The sequence below is a fragment of the Panthera pardus genome, unplaced genomic scaffold, assembly GCF_024362965.1.
Source record: "Panthera pardus isolate Hobbes unplaced genomic scaffold, ASM2436296v1 HiC_scaffold_11, whole genome shotgun sequence".
In the NCBI taxonomy this organism is placed as follows: domain Eukaryota; kingdom Metazoa; phylum Chordata; class Mammalia; order Carnivora; family Felidae; genus Panthera; species Panthera pardus.
In genome coordinates, this window is record NW_026526666.1 from 75889643 (window position 1) to 75905453 (window position 15811).

Below are 15811 nucleotides of genomic sequence, written 5' to 3' on the forward strand. Positions count from 1 at the left end.
AGACTGGTTAAGTGCCTCTCTCAGGTCATGTGGCAACGGGGTGACCCAGCCCCGATCTGCAGGACTCCAGTGTCTTGCCTGGTGCTGCAGTGTTCTGTGTAGCTGCTCCAACACTTCCGGAGCAGGGATTTGCAGCAGGCCTGGGACCCTGGTGGGAGTTTCCCTGGCCCTCAAGAAACCCCCCCTTCTGATGGGGAACACTTTCTAGGGTTGGATGATCTAGAAACTCACTTCGTTGCTATGCAGACAGAAAGGCATGCCTGAACACTTAAGCATAAACAGGTTTCAGGTGGAAGGAAGAGCTTGCACAAAGCCCGAGCCTGGGTGAGGACCCCTGGGCCAACTGCCTGCAACAACACAACAGTGCTCTCCACTGCTGTACCCCTCAACAGCCTCTGCCTGCTTCAGTTGGGTGCTTCCTTCCATGGGGACATCTGAGTGTGTCTGTGTTGGCAAGACCACTGGGAAAGCTCATCTCCTCCCCGCGACACCTGATGTGGGAGAGGCCGAGGCAGTGATGTCCTGGCAAATATTTAACAACTGGCACGGGATTGGGGGGAGGGAGCGTGGAGCCCCAATTTGTAGCATTTGCGGGTTTCCATGGAGCAGATATTCTACCATGGCCACTTTCAAGCTACCACAGTTGAAATTGGACAGAGCACACCATTATACAGTACTGCTGACGTAACAGATTCAATAGAGAGGTAACAGTAAAATAAGTAGGGAATGGTGAGTTTGGGGTCTTGACTACCTTTGTTTTTAACATTTAACTTAAGTGTCAATTCACAGAATTTAATTTTTAATGACCGGGCTTAACAAACAGCTCGCACAATTCCTGGAAATGTAAAACTCGGCTCTCACCCAGCTGACACACGCTAACTCCCGTCAACTTTGAGCCAGGGTCACTCGGGTCCCCTGGCTGGCAGCTCCCTCTGTGCCTTCTTCCAGCCTCAGGGCTCCTACACACAGGACTCCCCATCTCTAGCCTGGGATTCCCTCTAGTGGACAGAAGAGTCATTCCAGGTGATTCTCTCGCTCCACCTGTGTCCATGGCTCAACCCAGAGGGCGTGGATGAGGTTGGTCATCCTTCATGAGAAAATGTTCTTAATGAGGGTCCGTATGGTTTCAAAATTGTCCTCAGGCACTTGGCATTCCTTCTCTCTGGAGGGCAGCGCCAGGGGGGCCCTCTGGGCTTCAGCCATTGTCACACTCTCTAGAGCTTCTCAAAAGTCCCATCTCATCCCCCAGGTGGCAGCTCAGGCTGGCTACACCAGCCCTTCATGTTTGGGGAACATCCACGGTCAGGTCTGTCTCTAAGAAGACAAGCTGCTTTCCTGTTTGCCTTAGGGATTAAGCTTTCACACAACTCACAGCCCACTAGGGAAACACTGTTGGAGACCTTTCATATGTGTTGGGCACATTAGAAAATGGAGTCACTTAGATGTAGAGCTGGGGCTCAGGACTCCCTCTCTTGCATTATGCTTGGACTCTCTTCTTCTGGAAGGGATATATCCAGAGCATAGATATATTTGTCACTCTTCCACTCACAAATCTCCTATAATTCCTCATTGCTTACAGCTTCAATCCAAGCTCCTTAGATAGGCACTCAAGACCTTGGTTGAGATTCCATCCATATTGTTTACCTTAAATTGCCAAAGAAGGAAACAGAAGAAAACTGACATTTAAAAAATTCTCCTCTGAGGGGTGCCTGGGTGGCTCATTTGGTTAAGCATCCGACTTCAGCTCAGGTCATAATCTCATGGTTGGTGAGTTCGAGCCCTGCGTCAGGCTCTGTGCGGACAGCTCAGAGCCTGGAGCCTGCTTCAGATTCTGTGTCTCCCTCTCTCTCTGCCCCTGCCTCACTCAGGCTCTGTTTCTCTCTGTTTCTCAAAAAGGAATAAACGTTAAGAAAATTAATTAAAAATAAAAAAATTCTCCTCTGGGCCTCGCACTCTGCTAAACACTGCAAATACAGGTGTTCCCCTGTCCCCCGCCCCCCGCCATCTGAAAGTAGAGGGTTCCTATGCAATCTTTCATAAGTCCAACTGGCCATTTCACTTTTATGAAAGACTTATTATTAGTAGAGGCGTTTTTTTTTGGGGGGGGGGAATGAAATCCTCTTATTTCTTTCAGTTAGCAAAAACAGATACTAACGTACTTTCAGAAAGTGAGGGATGCCTTGTATCTTAATTCTCCAATAACGCTGCTAGATAGAACATTTTACAGATGAGAAAACTGAGTCAGCACCAGCTGACTTGGTGTGGCACAACTTGCAAATAGATAAATTTTATATCCAGCATACATCTCTTTGTTCTTGAAAGCTGCCCTTGTCTCTTCAGGCCTGGCACCTTCCCAGGTTAGTTGCAGAGGGAGGTCCAAAATTCCCAGAACCTTTTTCTCACTGCGCTCAAGGCCAGGTCACATTCCTTAGGGTTCTAAGAAAAGGGCTGCTTTTCAGTGAAACTCAAGCAGAGGTAATAGATCTACAGGCAAGGGATAAGACACCAGATTTTTATCTAATTAAATTCTTCTAGTGCTAGCACCAGAGTCTTTCCTCTCCCTTCCTTCCCCTTCCTTCTCCCCAACTCTCCCTTCTCATTCTTTCTCTCCTTTATCTCCTTAACTTCCACTGGAATTGTAGACATCTTTAAGGCTCAGATCAAATTTCCTTTCTCCAGAAAGCCCTCTCAGAGCGTCTGGCCCCGGAATCTGCCTAATGAAAGTGAGAGTTGTCACACTTTGAAAGGAAGAAGAGATTTCTGGCTAAATGAGGATGGATCGCATGTGTTTATCTCTACTTACTCCTGCAACTTCACTAAAATGGCAGTAAGTGGATTGGGGGCGGGGGAAAGGTATAAACTCACAAAGGAAAGGAATGAATGACTGTTTAGTGGTCACAGGGTTTCCTTTGGGGATGATGAAAATGTTCTAGCATTAGTAGTGATGGTTGCACATACAAAAAAAAGGAAGAAAGAAACGGGAGAACCTGGACCCCTGCCTCACACCATATACAAAAATTAACTCACAGGCACCTGGTTGGCTTAGTCAGTAGAACATGTGACTCTTGATCTTAGTCAGGGTTGTGAGTTCAAGCCCCACATTGGTCATGGAGGCTACTTAACAACAACAACAACAACAACAACAACAAATTAGGGGCACCTGGGTGGCTCAGTCAGTTAAGCAACCAACTTCAGCTCAGGTCATGATCTCTCTGCCCCTCCTCCACTCACTCTCTCTCTTTCAAAATAAGTAAATAAACTTTAAAAATATTTTTTAAAAATTAAATGGATCAAAGACCTAAATGTAAGAGCTAAAACTATAAAACTCTTGGAAGAAAGCATAGGAGTAAATCTGTATGACCTTGGATTTAGCAATGGGTTCTCAGATATGAGACCAAAAAAGCACAGCAACCAAAGAGAAAATAGATTAATTTCATCAAATTAAAAACTTTTATGTATTAAAGGACACTATTGAAAAGACAATTCACAGAATGGGAGAAAATATTTGCAAATCATGTGTCTGATAAGGGTCTAGAATCTGAGACTATACAAAGACCTCTTACAACACAATGACAAAAAGACAAACAATCTGATTAAAAAATGGGTACAAGATTTGAATAAACATTCTGGAAAGAAGATATATTAATGGCCAATAAACACACAAAAAGATGCTCAATATTATTAGTTGTTAGAGGAAATGCAAATCAAAACCACAATGAAATACCATTTCACACCCACTTCACATGCAGTAATAATAATAATAACTGAAAATAACAAGTGTCGGTATGGATGTGGAAAAATTGTCACCCTTATACATTATGGGTGGGAATGTAAAATGGGGCAGCCACTGTGGAAAACAGTTTGGCAGTTCCTCAAAAAGTTAAATGCAAAGTTGCCAGATGACCCAGCAATTCCACTACTCAGAATATACCCAGGAGAACGGAAGACATATATTCAAACAAAAACTTATACACGAATGTTGATAGCAACATTGACCATAATAGCCAAAAAGGGGAAACAACCAAAATGTCCATCAACTAATGAATGGATAAACAAAATGTGGCCTAGCCATACAATGAAGTCTTACTCAGCTATAGAAAGGAATGAAGCAAAGGGGCACCCGGGTGGCTCAGTTGGTTAAACGTCCCACTTTGGCTCAGGTCATGATCTCACGGTCCGTGAGTTCAAGCCCCACATTGGGCTCTCTGTGCTGACAGCTCAGAGCCTGGAGCCTGCTTCCGATTCTGTGTCTCCCTTTCTCTCTGCCCCTCCCCCGCTCACGCTCTGTCTCTCTCTCTCTCTCTCTCAAAAATAAAAATAAACATTAAAAATAAATAAATAAATAAATAAATAAATAAATAAATAAATAAAAAGGAATGAAGTATTGATACATGTTACAACACGGGTGAACCTTGAAAACACTATACGTGGGGAAAGAAGCCAGACGCAAAAAGCCCCCTATTGTATAATCCCATTTATCTGAAATATTCAGAATAGGCAAATCCATATTTGGAGTGATTACTTAACGCATATGGGGTTTCTTTTGGGGGGTGATGAAAATGCTCTGGAAATAGATGGTGGTGATGGCCTATTGGCACATCAGAACCCAAGAACAGGTCAGGAACTGGAGACACGGGATACCTCTGAAAGCAGGTTGTAGGATGGGGCTGAAAAGAGGAGGTTTGGATGAAAGTCGAAGGAATTAGACTCCTCAGTCTCCTCCCTAAACCTCTACAGCCAGGTGATTGCCCTTTTCCAACTTGGCAGGAGGTTGAACTGTGAGGCTCTAGATTTGGGAGCACCGGCACAGCTGAGACGAGGGGTGCCAGACTGTACTGTAATCAGGGGGGATTTGTTAAACTGTAAGACCCTCTCATCCCCTTTTCCCTGTTCGTTCCCAGAACGCTGGCAACCAGGCTTCTAACTTTGTCCCTGGAAGAAGAATTGGAAAACTTCTCTGTATGAAAATTAAAAGACCCACGGGTACTGACAATGGAGGAGTCCCCAGCAAAACAGCCACGTACCTGTCTAATAACGCTTCAGCGAAGCTTAGTAGTCAACACACATATATACTTACAGAGATTTCAACTCTTGTTTTTATTTATTTATTCTTAAGATTTTATTTTTAAGTAATCTCTATACCCAATGCGGGGCTCAAACTCACGACCCTGAGATCAAGAGTTGCATGTTTTACAGACTGAGCCAGCCAGGTGCCCCCAATCTACTTTTAAACCTCACTCTTTAATATTAAAAAAAAAAACAACTGACAGCAAGGATCACCAGATACTTGCTTTCATCGAAACAACAACAACAACAACAAAACCCACAAAGCAAAGCAAACTGAGGGATGGAGGGGGTTTCAGAGGAAACAGGGAAAACAGGGAGCAGAAGAAACTCCCCAAATTTATAATTAGTACAAAAACTATTATTAATAACCTCAGAGGAAAAAAGAGGGAAACAATTGTGTCCGTGGAAAAAGAACAGGAAAGTACAGAAAAATGAACATTTATGAAACAACAGAAAAAAAAAGTGCTCTTAGAAATTAAAAAATATGCAATAGTCAAAAACATTTTTGTAATCAATAGAAGAATTAGAAGGTGAGGAAATCTGGGGCACTTGGGTGGCTCAGTTGGTTAAGCAACCGACTTTGGCTCAGGTTATGATCTCGCACTTTGGGAGTTCGAGCCCAGCATCAGGGTCTGTGCTGACAGCTCAGAACCTGGAGCCTGCTTTGGATTCTGTGTCTTCCTCTCTCTCTCTCTGCTCCTCCCCCACTCATACTCTGTCTCTCTTTCTCAAAAATAAACATTAAAAAAACAATTAAAAAAAAAAAAGCACTTGGGGGGCACCTGGGTGGCTCAGTCGGTTAAGTGTCCGACTTCAGCTCAGATCTCATGGTTTGTGGGTTCAAGCCCCACATCAGGCTCTGTGCTGACAGCTCAGAGCCTGGAGCCTGCTTCGGATTCTGTGTCTCCCTCTCTCTCTGCCCCTCCCCCTCTTGCACTCTGCCTCTTGCTCTCTCAAAAATAAACATTAAAAAAAAATTTTTTTTAATTAAAAAAGTAAAAATAAAAAGAAGTTGAGGAAATCTTCCAAAAAGTCAAATGAAACACACAGAGACAGAAATGAGAGAAGAGATAAGGCTAACAGGAGTTTTAGAAAGAGAGAAGAAAAAAACAGAGGGGGGAAATTTTTCAAAAATATAATTATAGGGGCGCCTGGGTAGCTCAGTCAGTTGGGTGTCTGACTTCAGCTCAGGTCATGATCTCCCAGTTTGTGGGTTCGAGCCCTGCGTCGGGCTCTGTGCTGACAGCTCGGAGCCTGGAGCCTGCTTCAGATTCTGTGTCTCCTCTCTCTACCCCTCCCCCACTTGTGCTCTCTCTGTCTACCAAAAATAAATAAATGTAAAATATATATATATATATATTTTAAATATAATTACAGAGTGAATGGGTTTCCAGATTTTAAAACTTAGGGCAAAGAATGCAAAAAGATACATTTCTGACACTAACTGTTTAGAGTTAGTTCAAACTGCACAGGTTAAGGGCACAGTCCTCCATAAGACTATCTTAACTTCAGACACCAGCTGCAATCTCAGGGCTTCCCAGGCCACCAACACTAGTGACCAACTGCTACAAATTCAGGAGTTCTCACCACCCCTTCAGGTTTGATAATTCACTAGAACAACTCACAGATCTCAAGAAAATGCTATACTAATGGTTACAGATTTATTATGGCAAAAAGGATACAAATCAGGATCAGCAAAAAGAAGAGACACATAGGCAAGGTCTTGGAGGGTCCCAAACATGAAACTTCCAATGTCTTTTTCCTGTGGAGTCAGAATGCATCACCCTGTCAATACACATATGTGTAATAACATACACATAGTATTGCTCACCAGGAAATCTCACCTGAACTTCAGTGTCTAGTTTCTTTCTTTCTTTCTTTCTTTCTTTCTTTCTTTCTTTCTTTCTTTCTTTCTTTCTTTCTTTTTAACACTTATTTATTTTTTGAGAGACAGAGACAGAGTGTGAGCGGGGAAGGAGCAGAGAGAGAGGGAGTCACAGATTCTGAAACAGGCTCCAGGCCCTGAGCTGTCAGTAAAGAACGCTATGTGGGGCTTGAACTCACAAACCATGAGATCATGACCGAAGCCGAAGTCAGTTGTTCAACCAACTGAGCCACCCAGGTGCCCCTCTTTTTTTTCTAATTAAAAATTTTTTAAAAAAATTTTAAGTTTATTTAATTACTTAGAGAGAGAGAGAGAGAGAACATGAACTGAGGAGGAGCAGAGAGAGAGAGAGAGAGGGAGAGAGAGAGAATCCCAAGCAGGCTCCAGAGAGCACAGAGCCTGATGCAAGGTTTGATCTAAGGAACCATAAGATCATGACCTAAGCCAAAACCGAGAGTTGGACACTTAATCAGCTGAGCCACCTAGGAGCCCCTAAAATTTATTTATTTATTTTTATTTTTATTTTAGAGAGACTGAGATCATGGGTAGAGGAGAGGCGCAGTGGGAGAGAGAGAATCTTAAGCAGGCTCCATGCTCAGTGTAGAGCCTGACTTGGGCTTTAATCCCACGATCCCGGGGTCATGACCTGAGCTGATATCAACTATCTAGAGGGCCACCATGAGTAATCCATTAGCATAAACTATCAGGGCCCATTATGAATAACAAAGAAAGTCCTATTGCTTGGGAATTTCCAAGGATTTATTTCCCCTCCAGGGACAGGGACAAGGGCCAATCAAACTCTTTATTATACAATAGACCCATACCAAGGCATATCAATGAAAAAATTCAGAATGTTAGAGACAAAGAGCACACCCTAAAAGCTTCCAAAGAAACAGGTCATCTACAAAGCTTTGTTTGTAGTTCAAACATCAGCCTCAGGGCACCTAGCTGGCTCAGTCAGAAAAGCATGAGACTCTTGATCTTGGGGTCATGAGTTCAAGTCCTATGTTAGGTATAGAAATTAGTTAAAAATAAATAAATAAATAAACTTCAAATGATATCCACCTCAATAGCAACATTGGTTTCTAAGAAACAGGAAAGCAATACCTTTAAATTTTTGAAGGAAAATTATTTCTAATTTGGTATTCTATACCCAACCATATTATCAACCAAAGATGAAGGTATAATAAACACAATTTGAGAAAGGCAAGATCTCAAAATTTTACTTCCCAAGGACACTTTCCCAGACAGCTGCAGAAGGATGGCTCCAACAATGTGAGGAAGTAAATTAAGAAAGAAAAAGCAATGAGTTCCAGAAAACAGGGGAGCCAACACAGGAGAGAAGCGAAGGGAATGTCCAGGATGATGGTGAAGGGAACTTGCTTGATGACAGTTGTGAAGTAGGCCTAGACACCAACAAATTCAGATTAGAATAGGAAGATAAAAGGTTCCAGGAGGTATGTTTCCAAGAAAAACATGGAACTGATAGATTGACTACCTGATGTGTTTGACCATATGAAGTGATCTTTGTACCTCCAGGTGGGAATGTGTAGGGTTAAATTATATATGTATAATATATAATATATATATGATATATATAATGAATAAACAAATATAAATCTAAACAAAAGATAAAAAATGAAAGAATTTAACTCTGAAAAAAGTATACAAGAAAAGAAATATAGTCAGAGTGTTCCATAGTCACATAGTCAAAATATTGTAACTAATATTTTAAAATCTAGGGGCACCTGGATGTCTCAGTCAGTTAAGCCTCCAATTTTGGCTCAGGTCATGACCTCGTGGTCTGTGAGTTCAAGCCTCACGTTAGGCTCTGTGCTGACAGCTCCGAGCCTGAAGCCTCCTTCAGATTCTGTGTCTCCCTCTCTCTCTGCCCCTCACCTGCTCACACTCTGTCTCTCTCTCTCAAAAATAAATAAACATTAAAAAACATCTAACTATAATTTTACTGGGAGAATAAGGGAAGACCAAGTATGTGGGAAGGGAAATATAAGAGCTACATCATCTTCTATTGTAGAATCTATTTTAAATCAGGATAAATAGGGGTGCCTGGATGGCTCAGTCGGTTAAGTGTCTGGCTCTTGGTTTTGGCTCAGGTCATGATTTCACATTTTGGGGATTGAGCCCCGCGTTGGGCTCTGTGTTGACAGTGCGGAGCCTGCTTGGGATCCTCTCTCTGCTCCTCCCCTGCTCACTCATTCTCTCTCTCTCTCTCAAAATAAGTAAGTGAACTTTTTAAAAAATCAAGAAAAATAGATTATATTGGTCAAAATATGGAAGTAAATATTAGGGACCAAAAAAAAAAAATCTAAAAAAGTAGTTGCTTGTGGGGAGTGAGAATCAAGGGTGGTGAGGGCAGGGCAGAAGACTGCTTTTTTTTTTAAATCTTGTCATACACTTTGTTGATTTTTAAAAACCATGTGTATGTATTATTTTGATTTAAAATGTTTTAAGAAAAATAAAGGAAGGGGTGCCTGGGTGGCTCAATCAGTTAAGTGTCTGACTCTAGGTTTCAGCTCAGGTCATGACCTCAGGGTTTTTGGGATCGGGCCCCACATTGGGCTCTGTGCTGACAGCGCGGAGCCTGCTTGGGATTCTCTGCCTCTCTCACTCTCTCTCTCAAAATAAATAAACATTAGGAAAAAAAAAAAAAAAGAAAGAAAAAGAAAGGAAGTGAAAAGTTGAGTGTCCCTAGGGTAGCATTTGTTATGCTGGAGAATTTATCACCACCCTGCGAGCTGATATCACCTCGAAAACCAAAGCTGTTAGCCTTAAAAGCAGCAGCATCTCTGTGGAACAGATACACATTAACCAGGCTCATGAGACTGATATTTCCTATCAGATGCCAGTTCATTAATTTATAAGGGGAAGTGGGGCTTTGAAGCAGACGTTTTTCTTGTTTGCCGATGAGTGCATTATCTCCCTAAGGGTGGATCTACATAAGAAATAGAGTGGTTTTCAGCAGGTTGCTTGGTAATCCAAAGAACTAGTGAGGTGGGGGGTGAATTGGGTGATTTCAAACCATGAGGCCTCTTTCTCCCTTGTTCTTGGACCAGCATCGTTGTGTCCGGACAGCGCTAGGATAGACACTCTGATGGTTGCTTTGACAACTCTTACTGCTCTGTGCTTCTTTGGCAATGCAGACTTCTAACTGGAACCTTCGTTCTTCAGCTACTTTAATACCTTTATTCAGTCTAGACTAGGCCTGACAGTTATTCTGTCTCCATCAGATATGTTGGCACATCTCTGTAGCATCAGAGACTTATATCCACTCAAACAGGCAACACATTTACAAAGCACCCATGATGTGCCAGGCTCTGTTCTAAGCTCTAGAGTTACAGTGGCCAACAAGAGTGACAGTTGTCCCTGCCTGATTAAGTTTACAGCCTGGTAAGGAAGACATATATTAAACAAAGTGGGCAAAGTGAAGGAGCAGCCCAACTCACAGGGACAACTTCATTTCCTTTATCCTAGTTCTGTTTTTTTTAATATATAAATTATACTTTTACCTTTTTAAAGTTTATTTATTTATTTTGAGAGAATGAGTTGGGAAGGGGCAGAGAGAGAGAGAGAGAGAGAGAGAGAGAGAGAGAGAGAGAATCCGAAGCAGGTTCCACACTGTCAGTACAGAACTGTGATTTGGGACCTGAGCCGAAACCAAGAGTCAGATGCTTAACCTGCTAAGCCACTCAGGCACCCCTTTATCCTGGTTCTTGAGGTGGGGTCATCTCGTGGGTATCACCTACTGCAATGAACCATCTAGATAAAGAAGGCTCATTTTCCAAGCCTTCTGTGGATTCTGTATCCCAAATCCTTCCAATAAAGTTATTTTATGCAGAAATTTATCTAGGGTTGGTTTCTGTCATTTATAACCAAGAATCCTGACTGGTATAGCAAGCATCTCAGACATCTGTGGACCAGAGAGCAAGTTACCAAAAGACGGTTCCAAACCTTCTGCCTTAGGACTACAACCAAAACTGGAGCCTTTCAGATCTGTGCCTTCATTCAGCACAAAGCAGGGCACACAGGCTGTCTCAATAAAATATGGTTGGCTGAGTCACTCAGTAAGTCCACAAACATCTGCCAGAAGTTATTCTAGGTGCTAAGGTTACAAAGCTAGTACAAACTGGGGTGCCTGGGTGGCTCAGTTGGTTAAGCATCCGACTGCAGCTCAGGTCATGATCTCACACTCTGTGAGTTCAAGCCCCACGTCAGGCTCTGTGCTGACAGCTCAGAGCCTGGAGCCTGCTCTGGATTCTGTGTCTCCCTCTCTCTCTGCCCCTCCCCAGCTCATGCTCTGTTTCTCTCTGTCTCAAAAATAAATTTTAAAAAATTAAAAAAACAAAAACAAAACCAAAGCTAGTACAAACTAGTTGCTGCCGTCAACAGTGTCCCACATGCATTTTAGATCCAATATAGTCAAAACTGAGGGTGTCATCTTCCCTGCCTTTTCTCCCAACCCATATGTCAACTCACACTTTGTGTACGCTCCAAACACAGTGAACTGCTTGCACTTCTCACTTCCCTCTGCTTCGATGCCAATAGTTTGGTGTTCTTAGACCATAGGAGTGGGAGGGAAAGAGACAGCAGGCGATCTGGGTGCTGACTATAGACAGTGACCAGACCTTGAATGCCACATAGAACATTCTAGATGTGTTGGCTGCTATCCCAAATTATTTGGCCTAAATGGAATGACCATACAGTTTGGCTTTTCTTCTTCCACTAAAAGTAGTCTGCATAGAAGATGACACAAAAGGCTTATATGTCCATCGTCTTGGCCAGAGATGCAGCTGCAAGCAATGGTCCCATTTTACAGATAAGCAAACAGAGACTTCAAATGACTTGGCCCCACAGCTAGCAAATAGCAAAGCAAGGGCTTGAATGAGGTTTCCAGACTCCAAATTCTCATTTTCTTTCCTCTAGTACTGCAGCTCTTACAGAGCTGTTTTGGGTGTGGTGTAAGGAAAGGGAGACAGCTCTGACCTCGACCAGGGGAGGGGGGGCGGAATTCTCTTTACCACCAGTGCACTCACTAGGGGCTAAGTCTGTTTAACTTGCCTCTTTTCTTGGCCTAGTTCCCTTCCCTAATCAATCTTTTTTTTTTTTTTAAATGTTTATTTATTTTTTGAGAGAAAGAGAGACAGTGCAGAGAGAGAGGGAGACACAGAATCTGAAGAAGGCTCCAGGTTCTGAGCTGTCACCACAGAGCCCAACCCAGGGCTTGAACTCAGGAACAGTGAGATCCCAAGTCAGACGCTTAACCCACTGAGTCACCCAGGAGCCCTCTCTACTCTATCTTCTTAAAGAAATCCTTACAACAACCCTGTAAAGTAACTGTTCCATCCCTTTATTTTATAGATGGAACTGAAGCTCAGAAAGGTTAAGTTTCACGCTCCAAAGTCCGGAATCTTCCTACCTCGCTTGTCTGAGGTACCGGCTTGGAACACCGCGGTAAAGAAATCTGCCAACGGGTTATGAAGAGGATACCCAGGACCAGCCCCCAGTTCAGGGCTGAGGGCCGCCAGGTGGCGCGGTGGAGGTGTGCCTGTCCCCTCCCCAACCTCCACCCGGACTGCGGGGCAGACGCACCTGAACTAAACCCGCGAAGCTGCCTCGAGGGGCGGGGCAGGGAGTAGCTCCACTGCCTAGCTCAGGGTGGGCAAGGAGGGCGACTTTAGTTTGCGCGGTGCGGACCGCCCGGGCCTAGCTGGAGAGTCACGCCTCCACTTGTCGACTGCCAAGCCGTGTCAGCTCGCTCCTTGCCCTGCACTCCCCAGCATGCAATTCATTTTTTTGGTGGGGGGGGGGGGGTCCAGGGAATAGACTGGAGCGGGAGAAAGCAGCCAAGAGCGGTGGGGCGGAGACTCCACCGCCCCCACCTGTCGGCGGCGGGGCGGGGGCGGGGCGGGGGCGGGGCCTGTCCCGTAGGGTCCGCCCCCGGTCCCAGAGCTCAGGGAACGCGACGAGATATAAGGCAGCCGGAAACAATGCGCCTGCATCTCGCGCTCCCGCGCGGATCCCGGGAGCGTCCGGGCCGCCGTGCGCGAGCGAGGTCGGGGGCGCGCGCGCGGGGGGCGCGTTCTTGAGTGCGGGCCGCGCGCTCGGTGGCGCGCATGTGCCTGTGTGCGGGCTGCCGGGCTGCCCCGAGCCGGCGGGGAGCCGGTCCGCTCCAGGTGGCGGGCGGCCGGAGCGAGGTGAGGCTACAGGCGGCCGAGGGGGGGCGGGCTGCAGGCTGCCTTCTGGGCACAGCGCGCCCCCGCCCGGCCCGGCCGGGCCCTGGGAGCTGCGCTCCGGGCGGCGCTGGCAAAGTTTGCTTTGAACTCGCTCCCCGCAGCCCCGTCCGCGCGCTGTGAGCCTCTTCCTTGGGCACGCCGACCCGGGGCTGGGCTTCCCGGGACGCGAGGGAAGGGCGCGGGCTGCCAGCCGGGAGGTTGGGGAGGGACGAGAGCCTGGCAACCGGCTGTGCTGGCGGACCCGGGGACGCCTCCCTCGGCCCGCACCCCAGTCAGCCGGTCCCCTTCCCTCCCGCAGGGAGCGGACATGGACTTCGACTCGTACCAGCACTATTTCTACGACTATGACTGCGGGGAAGATTTCTACCGCTCCACGGCGCCCAGTGAGGACATCTGGAAGAAATTCGAGCTGGTGCCGTCGCCCCCCACGTCGCCGCCTTGGGGCTCGGGTCCCGGCGCCGGGGACTCAGCCCCTGGAATCGGTCCCCCGGAGCCGTGGCCCGGAGGGGGCGCCGGGGACGAGGCGGAATCCCGGGGCCATTCGAAAGCTTGGGGCAGGAACTACGCCTCCATCATCCGCCGTGACTGCATGTGGAGCGGCTTCTCCGCCCGGGAACGGCTAGAGAGAGCGGTGAGCGACCGGCTCGCCGCCGGCGCACCCCGGGGGAACCCGCCCAAGGCGCCCGCCGCCCCAGACTGCGCTCCCAGCCTCGAGGCCGGCAACCCGGCTCCCGCTGCCCCCTGTCCGCTGGGCGAGCCCAAGACCCAGGCCTGCTCGGGGTCCGAGAGCCCAAGCGACTCGGGTAAGGACCGCCCCGGGCCATCTAAGAGGGGGGCACCCCAAGGGTGGCCAATACTCTGTCGCTGTCTGAGGTCAGGCATTGGGTCTTCGCAAGCCCCGCGGCCACCTCCCCCTTTCTGTGGCTGAAGCCGCCGGTGTAGCCCTCAGCAGTGTCTGTCTGGCACGTGGGTGTGTTAGTAAACAGTTTGAAGAAGTGGCGTGGGAGCCAGCGTCCTTTCGATGATGATTGGAGCCCCAGGGGACAAGGGAGACAGGGTGAGGCTTAGCGCTTAGGGAGGACAATACTAGGATTGGACTGTAGGGGATTTCTTTCCTCCGGAGGCTAGAAGGGTCTCTTAAGGGTTACTCCAGGCTTGAAGTTTTTTGTTGCTGCCACTTTCCCTGGGAAACTCACACTCCCTTAGGGAGAGGAAGCTGAGGAGCCTTTTGTGCAAAGCCAAAGCCTTCACCCTTTAAAAAATCTAGTCTCCTGTCTGCTTTACTTTAAAAGGGCAATAATGCCCTCCCATTGCACCTCCCACCCCTTACCATTTGTACACCACACAATCACCCACAGATAGGTAGCAGAGCAATGAATGCTCCCCATTAACAGATGGGAAAACCGAGGCTTGGAAATAGGAAGTCACTAGAAGTGAGCCCCATCTTTTGCCCAATCCTCCATTGCATCCAGGCACTGCTTCCTTGATGTTTGGAGGGTCTTCATGGTAGCTTATCCTAGAGGAGCTACACTTTGCTTTGTTGCTTTGGCCTGAGTTGGAAAGGTGTTCCTCTAGCTCCCTCCTAATTTCACCTGTGGGCTCTCTGTAGCTACTTCCTTGCATTCAACAAATGTTCCCCGGCCGCTGAGTGGTGCCAAGCTCTGACTAGGTGCTGGGGTCACAGATATGGAGCTCCAGCCTCCTCCCCCATTCTTGGATGCAAATTTAAACCTCACTAAGTGCAGACTTCAGCATCCTGTTCTTAGCCTTGCCTTTTAGACCTCTACCCAGAAGAAAGACTGGAGAGGGTGCTTTTATAGGGTGCCAACTGACTAGCATCAGGTAAATCAGGATCTAGAAAATTTGCCATAGCTTTTAAGAATAACTTTTACATGACCTTTTGAGAGGGAAGTGGGAGTGGATATGGAAGTTGTCATATACTTGCGGGGGGAGGGGGGGGGAATAAGGATAACAAGAAATTAAAAGTCAATTTTCCTTTTTTTTTTTTTTTTTTTTGGTCCACTGTGTTAAGGTCATTTTTAACCTGCTTGCTTTCAACACCAAGAGCTTGTGTTTGTTTGATGGCTGGAATGGGAGTTTGAGATCAAGAAACCAATAAAGATATATCTCTACAAAAGCTGATGGAGTGGTAGAGTGGAAAGAGCATTGTTTGGGGACTTTGGAGATCTTAGTTTGAGATTCAGAACATTACAGAGGTGATGTGTGGACTTGGCTGGTCTGGATCTCAGTTTCTCCCTCTGCACATAAGAGGGTTGGACTTGATTGTCCAGCGGAGGGCATTTTCTTGTCTGGGTAGAGTTAGACCATCTCTGGAAAGAATGGTGCCCTACATTATTTCTTCCTTAAGAAGAACCTTACCAGCTATGAGGTTTAACACTGAAATATTAAAAGTTTGGGATGTGGGAAAGCTTCCTGAATCCTTTTCTGACTTGCCCTTTAACCTGAACCTGTTTGCAAGCCACTGGTTCACTCACAGGCCACATGGCCCAGAACAAAATGCAACAGATTGCAAACAATGAGGGGGGGGCGGTGGGGAGAGTGACTGACGGCAAGGCTCAGCCAATAGGGGTTAGGGGCTGGGTAAAAC

At 46.3% G+C, this 15811-nt stretch overlaps 1 protein-coding gene across 2 annotated transcripts in view; it reads left to right on the forward strand.

Annotated features, from left to right (window-relative positions):
- MYCL (MYCL proto-oncogene, bHLH transcription factor) overlaps nucleotides 1-15811 on the forward strand; it is a 101379-nt gene that overhangs the window by 82265 nt on the left and 3303 nt on the right. Inside the window, exons 2-4 of one of the 2 annotated variants that reach the window (XM_019429101.2) lie at nucleotides 2680-2827; nucleotides 12329-12509; nucleotides 13502-14006. In XM_019429101.2, coding sequence (XP_019284646.1) covers nucleotides 13511-14006 — 496 coding nt within the window. In that variant the 5' untranslated portion in view covers nucleotides 2680-2827; nucleotides 12329-12509; nucleotides 13502-13510. Of the gene's footprint in view, nucleotides 1-2679; nucleotides 2828-12328; nucleotides 12510-12926; nucleotides 13165-13501; nucleotides 14007-15811 lie in introns of those variants that run through there. The other variant, XM_019429099.2, reaches the window with a different exon arrangement.